Source organism: Fusarium odoratissimum, assembly GCF_000260195.1.
Source record: "Fusarium odoratissimum NRRL 54006 unplaced genomic scaffold supercont1.26, whole genome shotgun sequence".
Taxonomy (NCBI): Eukaryota; Fungi; Ascomycota; class Sordariomycetes; order Hypocreales; family Nectriaceae; genus Fusarium; species Fusarium odoratissimum.
Window position 1 is genome coordinate 416,798 of NW_022158710.1, and position 12,281 is coordinate 429,078.

The following is a 12,281-nucleotide window of genomic DNA, read 5'->3' on the forward strand; positions in this document are numbered from 1 at the left end:
ATATAAGAGAACATTGTATTCGTTGTGTGGCATCTCCGGGAGATGCAAGAGATAGGCGACACGACAATAGCGATGGGTAAACAGTATGCTTAGTAGCATTTGAGCCAGCTCATACGAAAAGATGATAGTTTCAATCTTCTTGCGCATTCTCAAGATTGTGAAAAGTGCAACGATAGCTATCATTGACCTAAAGAGCATGTTGGGTGAATCGCCGCCGTTATTGGTGAGCCGAAGCTCTAAGTATTCCTCAACCTCGACGTGCGTTCCTCGACTGATGCTATGCGAATCTTGAGATCAGCGATATCCTCCTGGTGCCCAGTGATGGTCGGCAGCAACCAGTATTTCGGCTCTCTCCTTCTGGAAGGCGTCTAGCTGCTCTCGATTCGTAGCTGCGATTTCTGCGAGGACCTTCTTTATTTCTCGAAGATTCTGGACCGTTGCCCCGGCCTGGTCGATCTTCTCTGTTCTTCCTGTGGTTTGGGTATGGTGACTTGCCATAGTTTCCGCACGTTGGATGACAGAATTGCTTAACGGTTCGATTGAACCTTGAACTGACTGGGACGAAAGACCGGTAAAACTCTTTGTTACTCCGTTTGCCATTCTTTGGCGCATTTCCTTCTGATCAGAAAAACATTGTCTTCTGAATTGCCAGAACCATGATGGTTCATCGGGTTCCCCAACCGGGAGTTGCTGAAGTCCTGATGGCTGCTGAGCGAAAGCATTGCTGGGCGTGACAGGCTGATAGCATTCGAGAGTCTCCCGATTGGTGAAACGGAGAGGAAACGGATCTTCAGTGTGAAATTGTTCCTCCTCACGTAAACCTGATGAGAACACAAAAGGGTCGGAGGAATCCTGGGCCGTAATCGAGGGGTTGTTGTCCCTGCACTGAGATGATTTCGGCGGACGTTTGCCAGACGCCTCAGAACGGCGGTCTGCTAACCCTAACTTGGCTCTCATCTGGTCCTTTTGAGTTGAGCGTCCTTGAAAATGGGTCGTTAAGTTACGGTATCCCATAGGATCGCTCAAAATACTCAGATCATCTGCCCTGTCCCCATAAGAAAAAACCGAAGCATTGCCAGGCCGGGTTGCTGGCCCATGGTTGCCCGCGTGGTCTGAAGAAGTTACAGACAAGCGGAAGGCATTGCGATCACCAGCATCTTGCGTGGATGCGACTGCAGGAACTACGGGTTGGCGATATTCCTGATACTCTGCCGATTGCATGAATGTGGACGCAGTCCGGGTAAATGGTAGAGAGGTCTGATTATCGGTCGAGGCCGTGCGATTAAGTACAGTTCGATTATGATGCAGGATACGCCTCGATTCTCTTGCATCTCTGATCTCCTGGAGCTTAATTTGCCAACTCAAAGGACGAGATCTATGAGTGGAGGGACTAGAGAGAGGTCGGCTATTGCCCGCGGGTACCGTTGGTCGACTGTGAGCCTCGACTATCTAGAGATTAGAGATCATACATTACTTCAGAGTGTGTTAACTGACACGGATGGACTCCTTCAGCCGATGATGAAGTTCTGTGTCTGTCTGTCTTCTGGAGCTTCGCACGGAAATGAATGGAAGCATCAGAACTTCCACGCTTTCGTGACGAACCTCCATTTGGCTCGGTAACGTTCACCGCCTTGAATGTGCTTCGGGTAGTTGCCTTGTCCTAAGATTGTTAGAGGAAGTCGGTTTTATCTTCAGGATAACTCGCATCTATTCGGCCTTGGTCATCGCTGTCGTCGCTATCGTCGCTATCATCGCTATCATCGCCATAGTTGTCTTCGCAATTGCCTTTGTTGTCACAGAGTTCCTTGGTCCCCTTAGACTTTACAGACTTCTTGTAGTTGGGGCTCGCCCAAGACTGCGGGTCGATATTCCTGTATCGACTTCGAAGCCATCCTCTGGGCTTTATCAGTTTGTCGTAGTCGTAGGTGACCCGAAAGATTATCCATACGGCGAAGGTCATACGGCCAGATTTCCAGAGTCGATGGCCACTCGGTTGGGTGCGGTTTGTCTTTGTGACTTTTGTGTGACCTTTGGGAATATGGTCGACGAACTCACTCTTTGTTTCTTCGTCCCATTTATCTGAGTGTCGTTCCCAAGCAAGTTGAAGCTCTTTGAGAAGCTCTTTGTCAGCCGCTGTTGATGGCAGGCGTTCATCGTCGAGTGACGGAAACTCAGTCGATTGGCTACCTCGCATGGTGGGTGGGCAAGTACCAAGGCAAGGATACGTCAAGCTGTTGATTGATCAGGGGTCTGGTGAAGTTAATGGGAGTTATTTTGGAGGAGATGATGGCCGTCAAAAGAGAGGAATGTAGAAATGGAGGAAGAGAAATATGAAGAGCGAGAAGGTTACTGTTTGATTGCTTGGGTACCTACCTTATTCACTGCTCTCGTTACTAGGTAGTGATTCACCTGGCACTAGCAGTGATACTGGGAGTGACATTGGCACTGAATAACACTTCCGAATATTGTTAGAAAGGAGAATGTGTGCCCAAAGTACGCAACCCCAGAGAATCTGAAGAAGTAGTGGAATTTTATTTTGTTGAGACTCCTTTTCATAAATGATCAGTAGAATCCGAGCAAACCCTCCGATACCACAGTCCTTAGCCAAACAAACAATTACTCCGTGTCTGAGGGTCTAGGATCACCAGGCCAGCCAGACTACACCTGCAGAGGTTATCGCCAATCCGATTGTTGCCCTGTCCACGGATAATGCTCGATAATGCCGACGAGGCATTGCCAGCCATGTTTACACTCCTCAATAACTTCCCAAGAACATGACAGTTGTAGTATTACCCCCTGAGCCCAAGTCCACTAACATAAGGAGCTCTCTTACTGGCAGCCTGACCCCTGGACGTCTGCCCAAAGCCCAACGTGCCCAGTCCTTGGAGCCATCTCTACGCAAGTGGCCAAATTGACTGCGATGGTCGCCGAGCTGAAGGTCGGTCCACGAAGTAGGATTCGGATCTCACCAACACTATCGCCAATGACGCAGCCGATGCCTTCATCAATGAAGCTGATTTCTTCACTATCTTCGAAGCCTTCCTCGCAAGGAGCAACCAGCCCTCAACGTTCGACGAGTAAAAGAGAACCTTCGAGTACGGGGGAAACTCTAGGGCACCGCAGGTGAAATTCTCAAGGAATCTTGGAATCCGGAGACTCTCGGTCAGTCATTCACATTCCCTCCCTTTCTCTTTTTGCTGAAATTCACACAGACGGTACTCTTGCCCGCCTCCAGTCTCTGGAGAGGGGTCGAGTGATCTCTCTCTACAACGGTTTCAGTAAGAAGTTACGAGACCAGAAAGTCCAGGGAAAGAAGGCTATTATGCAGACACTCCAACAACATCGAGGGCCAGCCAACCACTCCTCATCGTCCGGGAGAGAATAGAGAGGTGCGAGAAATAAGTAGTTTAAAGTCCATCAAATCTATACTAAATTCCACTAAATCTATTCCAAATTTGCCTAGGTCTATCCTAAGTTTACCTAAATCTTTTTGTAATTTAAGATAGAGGTCCCAAGGTGTCTAACCTCTTGCCTCCTGCTTCCCCAAGGCAGCCCTACACTCACTTATCAAGATCTACCCCGCGGGCGGTCCCGGGGGATCGAGATCTAGCCAATTAAAGACGCCGCATTTCTATGCGGCCCCACATCTCAAATTCACTTTCGAGGAAGGAGAACTCAGTCAATATGCCCATGTTAGACTTCACGGGACCGGCTCAAACACCACGAATCTCACGATTTGAGCTTTTAAATCAGACAAAAAAAGAGCACTATCTTTATCAGAAGGGCAAAAGGAATCTCCGGTGCGGGGAGTCGAACCCCGCTCGCCGCGGCGCTTAATTGCAGAACAATTGAAAACGCGGAATGATAACCGATACACCACACCGGATGTTTGGATGTTAGTCATCCTGCAATTTGTGATCTATACAGTCTTCCACCGGCTCTATCCACTCTCTTGTCATATCAATCCCAGGTCTTGAACGTAAAGAATGCTATGGAGAATCGCGAGTAGCAACATCGGGTCTCGTCTACGTTCAAACGCGCAACACCATTGGGGCCGGAGCCTGTCTGACGTGAAAGTTTGATAACGGCGGGAATAATGAACGCTGTGTAACAACGAGACTGTTCCACGTTTTGGTCGTCAATTTGGGTGGATCCTTAGGATAAGTCGCCGTTTGCGTTGTCGCTCTTCACGTCAGTGAACTTCTGTGCTAGTATTGGAGAGAAACACTCGAGAGGGACTGGTTTGCTTTTGAGAGAGCCTTTGTAAAATAAGAGATATTCGTAGTAATGGTAGGAATCTCGAATTCACAATCGCCCTTCGTATGGTAAGTGCCACTGCAGCTGCATGTGAACTCGAGACGCTTCAAGTAACACCTCACAAGCCACCACCACTCGGAGAATTATCTACACATCCTGGCAAACCACCAAACCTAGAACCAATTCGATAATTATGATCTGCTAAATACAGAATTACGACAATCTTAGCAAATGCCGACACCAAGTCTGGTCAATGGGCACGTGTGTTGACATTTCCCCGCATTCTGATCATATCAGGTTACTTGCCAGATCCGAGGGTCCCGTGGTCAAAGTCAACGTCGACCAAACACAATCGTCTTGAAACAAATCAAGTCAAAAGAAGACATAAACGTCCAAGGAAATCAGTATGGTTTGTTCTTTTTCATTGAGCTTCGTCTATCTTTCTCTATCATATTGCTCATCAATCTTTGAATGTTATGTCAGATTATTTTCAACCTCCACCTCATCTCAGCCATTGCCATAGCGAGAACTCCCATGAACGAGCATGTCCAGCTCTCTAAACCAGAAACCAACTTGGAACAATCAACGCTGACAGAAACAATTTTAGATTCCATAACCGATCCGACGCCGTAATGTTGCTTAAGCAACGGGCTTGATGACAGCGGGGGGAGTGCCCACGTTGTTGCGGTTGCGGAAGAACAGAACACCCTTACCAGCGCCCTCGGCACCAGCACTGGGCTCAACCCACTGGCACATACGGGCGCTTCGGTACATGGCACGGATGAAGCCACGAGGACCATCCTGGACATCGGCGCGGTAGTGCTTGCCCATGACAGGCTTGATGGCCTCGGTAGCCTCGTCGGCGTTATAGAAGGGGATGTTGCTGACGTAGTGGTGAAGAACGTGAGTCTCGATAATGCCGTGGAGAAGGTGGCGGCCGATGAAGCCCATCTCACGATCAATGGTAGCAGCGGCACCGCGGACAAAGTCCCACTCGTCATTGGTGTAGTGAGGAAGGGTAGGGTCGGTGTGCTGGAGGAAGGTGATGGCAACTATAAAGGTCAGTATGCATTGAATTGCAATTGCATGGAGAAAAGCTTACCGAGCCAGTGGTTAACCCAGAGGTAGGGAACAAAGTACCAGATGGCCATGTTGTAGAATCCGAACTTCTGGACGAGGAAGTACAGAGCAGTGGCCATCAGACCAATACCAATATCGCTGAGGACGATGAGCTTAGCATCCTTGTTCTCGTACAGAGGGCTGCGGGGGTCGAAGTGGTTGACACCACCACCGAGGCCGTTCTTCTTGCCCTTGCCGCGACCCTCACGCTGGCGCTCGTGGTAGTTGTGGCCGGTAACGTTGGTGAGGAGGTAGTTGGGCCAGCCGACGAGCTGCTGGAGGACGAGCATAAGAAGAGTGAAAGCGGGGGTCTCCTCAGTAAGATGGGCAAGCTCGTGGGCCATCTTTCCGAGACGAGTAGCCTGCTGCTCGCGGGTTCGGGGTACGAAGACCATGTCACGCTCCATGTTGCCGGTGGCCTTGTGGTGCTTTCGGTGGGAGATTTGCCAGCTGAAGTAGGGGACGAGGAGGGAAGAGTGAAGAACCCAGCCAGTAATGTCGTTGACGAGGCGAGAATCGGAGAAAGCACCGTGACCACACTCATGAGCAATGACCCAGAGACCGGTACCGAAAAGACCCTGAAGAACGGTGTATACGGCCCACAGACCAGCGCGGGCGGGAGTGGATGGGATGTATTCGGGGGTCACGAAGTTGTACCAAATGCTGAAAGTGGTGGTCAGGAGGACAATGTCGCGGAGGATATAAGCGTATCCCTTGAGAGCAGAGCGCTTGAAGCAGTGCTTAGGGATGGCATTGTAGATGTCCTTGATGGTAAAGTCGGGGACCTCGAACTGGTTGCCGTAGGTGTCGAGCATAACACCATACTCGGACTTAGGCTTGGCGATATCGACCTCGGACATGGACGAGAGCGATGTGGAAGAAGCTGAGTGCCGGGGAGAGTCTGAAGGAGAGACGGCGGCAGACTCAGAATCCGTCACAGTAGTTGAGGTGACGGTGCGTCTAAGCGCAGGGTTCTGCTTGGGCAGAGCCGAAGTCGAAACGGACGCCATTGTGGGAAGAAGGGTTCACGGCCGACAATAGACAAAAGAGTCAAGAAGTCGAGATGCCGAAGAAGAACTGTCAAAGAAAAAGAGAAAGGGAGGTGAAAAGGAAAAAAGAGTTACGAGACGGCCAAGGGGGGCTGAAGTTTTAAAGTGTGTCCCTTCAACTGTAAAGGTACCTTACTTTAATGCGTGGATGCTTGCTCGGCAAGCGTTTTGTTGGGGCGTGGAGCCTGGAAAAAGGCAGGTACTGTACTGTACCTTTTAGCTGCCGCGGGCGGGACAACGGACAAGCAACCCAAAACCTCTGGCCTCTCAGCGCAGCGGCAACACAAAGCAGAAAATGCGGCGAAAGCGGGCAATACAAGGTGGAACGATAATGGAAATGAAACTGACAGGTCCATTCCTTTTACTGTGCAGTCCGATACAGTTTACCGCTTTTCCCTGTCTTTGGCAAAAAGATCGACAATCTCAGAGGGAGACAGGTACCATGCTGCCACAGAGAAAGTTTAATGTAATGAATTACTTTGATAACATCAAATCTAATGTTTTCACAGTAACGTAAATTATCAACTGCAGTGTTTATTCACATCTGAATTTCCATCTTCACATAAACTTACAGTACGATACAATTGCTCCATGAAACGGCCGCTTCAAGGGAAGCATCTTCACCTTGACTTGAGTCGCGACCAAAAATCCCTACCCCAGAAAAATACGCTAGAAAACGGGTCGTGCTTCTAACCCACCCCTGAAATGTGGCAATAGCTCCCGACGAGACAGTGACGGGGTGGCCGTCTGATGTGTGTCTTATGTCTTGGTCGTACAGCAGCTGAACAGCATTCACGAGCCTGTGATGTGTCCTATTTCACCTGCGAGTTGATGAGGCTTGCAGAAGGCTTGGTATTTTTTGCGGAGGGGGCTGGCTGAACCATCACCAAGCCCGTGATTAGTATTGTCACTATTACAATTAAGCTTCTGGAGGACTATCGGATAAATTGCCGTTCCCAATAGAGCCCGCAATGTTCTTTTCTTCTGCTGTCGTTGATTCTACTCGCCGATATCTATCCGTGAAATACACAGTAAGCTGCCGAGACCCGGCCCCGCTCCCCAACTTCGGCCGGCGGAGCTGTGGGCTTGGATAACCGCAGTGGCATGACTCTGGACAACAAAAGCTGTCGCCTCCAAAAAAGCCTTGAGATTTTGCCATCGATGGATATGCAAGATGCTAGCTACAGTGCTCAATACCTGCCTATCATTGCCGCTGCCTCTTCAGCCTCTTAGTCTAGATCTTCACACCGCCTGAAGAATGGATCTGCCTCCGCTAACGGGACATGTCCGACTGATACACAAAGGGTGGCTTAGATCTGTGTATCTGATACACAAAACCCGTCATCCATTTGAGGGTTGGCAGTGTCTTATCACGCATTTAGGCCTTCATTGGCGACTGACGGTGTCCAAATAAAAGCGTGTGACCTAGACGAGCCTCACGATTCACCGGGCCCTTTCACACTCGAATTGTTCGCCCCTCTCGAATCGGCTGCAAGCTTATGCGGGCCAAAGTGGCTCCAAGCTGGCTTAGGGCTGGAGATCATCGACATGTGAATCGATCCCTTTTGGGTGAACGGGGGGAACCGGGAGGGACGACGTCGACGTCGACCACGTTCGAAGGGGGGGGCACGCTTAGCGGCTCAGGCCAAGAGACAAGGTCCCCGATCGTGGCTGTCTCTGATTTTGTTGACGATGTGAATTGGATACGAGTCGATTGGTTACAAAAGGCGGGAGAAAAGCTCAGACAGCGGGCAAGGGAGATAAATCTGGTCAAGCCCGACCCCGGTTGTTTGTGGAGCTTTTGATAGCAGTGATAGAGAGAGCTCAGGCAAGATAAATCGCCTCTCGAAGGTATCGAGATCGTTGAAGTCATGGCTGGCGGCCTCTTGATACGAATAACGAATTATCGCATAGATGGCTAAAGAGTTTACGACTATCGACATGTGAAAATGTCGTTGTTTGGGGGAGCAACCGAGGTGAGAGGTCAGCTCGTGCTAAGATAACCTTAGTTGTACGGAACGGCTATCCGTCCATTGGGGATGAAGGTACAGAGTACTTGTGAATCTCGATTGGGGTCAGGAAATTGTGTCTGGTCAGGTTTCTGTACAGCTTCATTTACATGTCGTAGGCCAAGATGTCATGTCTTTTGCACAAACCTGGGGAATATTGAAATGCGGCACAGCAGCAGAGTGCATTACCGGGAGTCGACCGGCTAACCTGATGTTCGCTTGACATGTTAGGCAATGGCCATTCAGGGGTCACCCGAATTCAAGCTTTTTCTCGCCGTGAAACTCTACTGAATTATCCGGAGCATTTCTCTGTTTTCCTTTTGGTGGAGAAAACGGATGTTCCGATCCATTCTGGTAAGGAGCAAAAGTAGGAACCATGTCAATTGGTAGAATCTGGGAAATGTTCGAATTTTTTTCTCGTCTTCCGTTCTGTTGGGAATTTTGTTGAGTTCCACGGGCGGGACCCTTGGTCTTGGCATCACAGTCCAGGGTTCAGAGGGTGGAGCAAGTGGGGGGGCTCCCGATACGACCGGATGGCTGTGGCGTAGACAGGGGGGAGTAAATGGCCAGTATGATTGCTTGTTTGACGTGCTTGATGGTGTTTGAAAGGAAGTCAAGATGAGAAGAGAAAGCATTGACGATTGACCAATTTCCTTTTCTTGACAAGACTGAACCTTATGGTGCAGCGTAGTCATGATTCAAAGAAGAAGGGAACAATTTTAGGTGTTTGCCCCTTGTCTCCAGGGTCCAACAGCCCCACGTGTCGCTCGCTTGTTTCCCGTTGTTGCGGCGGCTCTGTCAACCCCGCCTTGATACTCAGAGCCCAAGCAACATACAGAGCAAGCATCACTTTCAATGGCTGCTATGATCATTATACAAGCTATACCTCAAGGCAAGGCCTATTGGATAATGCAAATTGTATGACTGAATTACCCTTAAGTGAGAGAAGTAACATCAACACTTTCCTTACAACATAGAACAGAATAACTGCCTGGCCTTTATCGAGATAATCTCCCAGAGCATCTTCCGGAGTCAGATCATGATGGTTCGATATCACGAATTTAGGTCGGTTCCTGTTTTCGTTTCAACCACCGGGATCATCAATTCTTCGCAATCTGCATTTGTTGAATAGCTTCCCTGCTGTTCCTATCACCCAGCTACTGATGTACTGTACAAAGTGTTTACTCCACCAAGTCCAAAGTCAGGGTCCAAAGAGTCCCCCGTTGGTTGTTGTTCCTTCTTCACCAAATCAGGAGACCTATAGGTGGCGGTAACTCGCATTTTATTCACTTTCAAAGTACCAATTGCTTCTGAATCTCCTAGTCAAGGCCTGTGGTAGGAGTCATGGTTGTTCCTTGGCCCCCGCTCTGATCGAGGTCCTAACTCCTCGAGCTTTTCGAGCAGCGTACGATTTTGTGTCCTGATAAGTTGGTTCTGGCGTCGAGTTGACATGTTGTCAAACTCGACAGTGTCTTCCCGGAACCCTCGTGGTTGGCAAGGGCGGTGGGGTTCACCATCACCCACCCATTTGTCTGGATACTGTGAATCGTGACCCCTGGGGAAGCTGCCCGCGGGCCTACTTTGTCGTTCTTGAGTTGGGGGCGAAGATGGTCTCCCTGGAGTTCGTGATGCTGGAGGCCTTCTGTTAAGCTGTTAGTATCCGACATTTGCCTCACTCCAAGTATATTCATACCTTAGTGGCGAAAGTTGTCTTTGCTGAGGTCTGCTGGCTTCTTCTCTGCTCCCAATTCGGGGAGAAACATCTGAAGAGATTCCGCTATCCAAGCGCGGCCGCTTCGGCTGATTATTGGATAGGTTCCTGTTATCATAATTGTTGGGTGTGCCCGGGCCGAGATGAGTGGAATTATGGGTAGGCGTGATTCTAGGAACAGGCTCAGCACTCTTTCTTTTCCTTCTTAACTCATTCTCGTTCGATTCTGGCAATGAACGTTGATTACTGCTTGCCATTGGTGAGGGGACAACACGAGTGATAGGGTGCTGTGGCGTCGAGGAAGCTGAAGCCGAATGTCCAAAGGAAGGAATTGTTAAACGCTGGGTATCGTTGGATCGTGGACCCCCTCGCGAAGCAACTGGTTCCATAGGTATGGCTGGCTCAGTGTGAGGTCCGGAACTTCGTTCTTGATGGGTTTGCCTTGCACCATTGAAATGCTGTGAAATTGCTTTCTCCAGAACCGGGCGAAGCTCCATGATCATCGACAGCACGGCTTCACTCTCCATTCTTTGGGTATGCTCCCGCCGGCTTATGGTAAAACCGTCCTGAATAATTTTCACAGCGTTGTCATACTCTGTTAACGAGCTGTTGTTGGCGAGAAGTCTTGGTCGGACAGAGCTTTCCAGCTCATCTCTTCTGGTTTGCAACATGCTCGATATCGATTTGTCGACGTGCTCTGATACCATCCATGACACTCTGTTCTCATTCATGGCCCAAAGGCCGTTCTCAAAATACCCGCGGTGCACTTGACAAAAACGTGTAACAAACACCGTATTCCACTGGTCAATCAAAGTATCCAGCTCTGGCTGAGCCGGAGAAACTGGAGGCAGGTTGCCTTCTCGGAGTAAGGTCCTTCGTGCATAACACCAGTGCTCGACAGATTCTTTAATGTCCTTCCAAACTTTGAACTTGAAAACCAGGTCCGGCGAGAGCTTCTCGTTCAGAATCTTCGACCAAAACGGTTCTTGGTCATGATGGAAGGCTGGGGGCATAGAAAGATACTCATCCTTAATGGACAAGCACGTCTCCAATACTTTGCATTTTTGAATGATGGTAAAAGAGCGTCTAGGAGCATCTTGAGGTGTTTGCGGTGTGGTAATGCCTTCATTTCGGGCAGTTGTGATTTGCGTCTGGGCATTATTCCCATTCTACACAAGGTCAGCAAAAGCACATTTGAAGGGCAAAGACACAAACATTGTTAGCACTGGGGTTTTCGCCTGTTCGTGGCGGCTCAAAGTCGTCCGATGAGAACAATGGGAGGTGTGGCTGCCAACCTCGCTTGGGTCTGGGGCCTATTGATAGCGATGAGGGTGAAAATGGGTTTGGTGTTTTGGGTGGTGCGCCAGCCCTGCCAGCAGGGGATCCTGCTCCTAGGGGGATTGTGTTGGCTCCGGTGATCGTGAGTTCGTTAGTCATGTTTGTGTCATTCTGAGACTCTCGCCTGCTTGATGAGGCGTTGCTCTGGGGTACGTTCTTGACGGGGGGTTCGCTCAAGTCGATCATGTTGCTTTCCGCAGGTTCTTTACCTTTGGGACTTCTATGTTTCCAATGTCTGCGTGACTTCATTGTTGCAGGCGGCCAAGCTGCGTTGCCAAAAGTAGTTTGTGTGTCTGGTATGCAGCTTCAAGGACAGTTGAGGTGTGAGAAGAAAAAGTGGGAAAAGGAAAGTTAATTGTCCTAAAACTCATCCTAAAATCATCCTGAGGCTGGGTTGTTGCGACGGCTGGGCGAGTGTTAAATCTTTGACAATGCTGTGGCACTGCTAAACATACAACCTTCACCGCAACCTCCCAAACAATCAAGTCAAACCATGCAAATCATCATTTCGCTTTTCGTTATGCCGGACAGATAAAGGCTCAGTTCATGTTTATAGGGAAGCATTTGTCTGTGAAGCATTGCCTGCAGCATCTCTCAATATCTAGAACTCGAGTAGCATTATAGCTAAGCGCAACGTATCTGTACCAATAGCGACTTCTAGTTTTCTCAGCATCTTATTCCTTCCATCGCATCTCTATGAGCAAGTGGTTCTTCCCAAACACTTATACTACAAAGTTCAAAGCTACCAATCAATCCTCTTATGCTCCTCAACCTTGAGGCTCCCTCTCCCGCTGACTT

The 12,281-nt window shown here is 49.3% G+C and overlaps 5 protein-coding genes and 1 non-coding gene across 6 annotated transcripts; all 6 read right to left on the reverse strand.

Annotated features, from left to right (window-relative positions):
* Nucleotides 1-294: 294 nt before the first annotated feature.
* FOIG_12435 (uncharacterized protein) lies at nt 295-1,221 on the reverse strand (the record flags this gene model as incomplete). Its single annotated transcript, XM_031213339.1, has 1 exon — nt 295-1,221. One exon carries the CDS (start codon nt 1,219-1,221, stop codon nt 295-297), a length of 927 nt encoding a protein of 308 aa, XP_031057084.1.
* Nucleotides 1,222-1,669: 448 nt separating this feature from the next.
* On the reverse strand, nt 1,670-2,194 carry FOIG_12436 (uncharacterized protein; the record flags this gene model as incomplete). Its single annotated transcript, XM_031213340.1, has 1 exon — nt 1,670-2,194. One exon carries the CDS (start codon nt 2,192-2,194, stop codon nt 1,670-1,672), a length of 525 nt encoding a protein of 174 aa, XP_031057085.1.
* Nucleotides 2,195-3,795: 1,601 nt separating this feature from the next.
* FOIG_12437 lies at nt 3,796-3,886 on the reverse strand. Its single transcript has one exon. It is a non-coding gene; the product is annotated as a tRNA-Glu (tRNA).
* Nucleotides 3,887-4,227: 341 nt separating this feature from the next.
* On the reverse strand, nt 4,228-7,153 carry FOIG_12438 (omega-6 fatty acid desaturase (delta-12 desaturase)). Its single transcript, XM_031213341.1, has 2 exons — nt 5,360-7,153; nt 4,228-5,309 (listed from the first exon to the last, which is right to left on the reverse strand). Exons 1-2 carry the CDS (start codon nt 6,384-6,386, stop codon nt 4,897-4,899), a joined length of 1,440 nt encoding a protein of 479 aa, XP_031057086.1. The 5' UTR covers nt 6,387-7,153; the 3' UTR covers nt 4,228-4,896.
* A 201-nt stretch (nt 7,154-7,354) lies between these two features.
* On the reverse strand, nt 7,355-8,607 carry FOIG_12439 (uncharacterized protein). Its single transcript, XM_031213342.1, has one exon. The coding sequence runs from the start codon at nt 8,296-8,298 to the stop codon at nt 7,966-7,968; it is 333 nt and encodes a 110-aa protein (XP_031057087.1). The 5' UTR covers nt 8,299-8,607; the 3' UTR covers nt 7,355-7,965.
* Nucleotides 8,608-9,720: 1,113 nt separating this feature from the next.
* Nucleotides 9,721-11,732, reverse strand: FOIG_12440 (uncharacterized protein; the record flags this gene model as incomplete). The annotated part of the gene is made up of 3 exons (XM_031213343.1): nt 9,721-10,076; nt 10,128-11,314; nt 11,361-11,732. 3 exons carry the CDS (start codon nt 11,730-11,732, stop codon nt 9,758-9,760), a joined length of 1,878 nt encoding a protein of 625 aa, XP_031057088.1. The 3' UTR covers nt 9,721-9,757.
* Between the last annotated feature and the right edge of the window lie 549 nt (nt 11,733-12,281).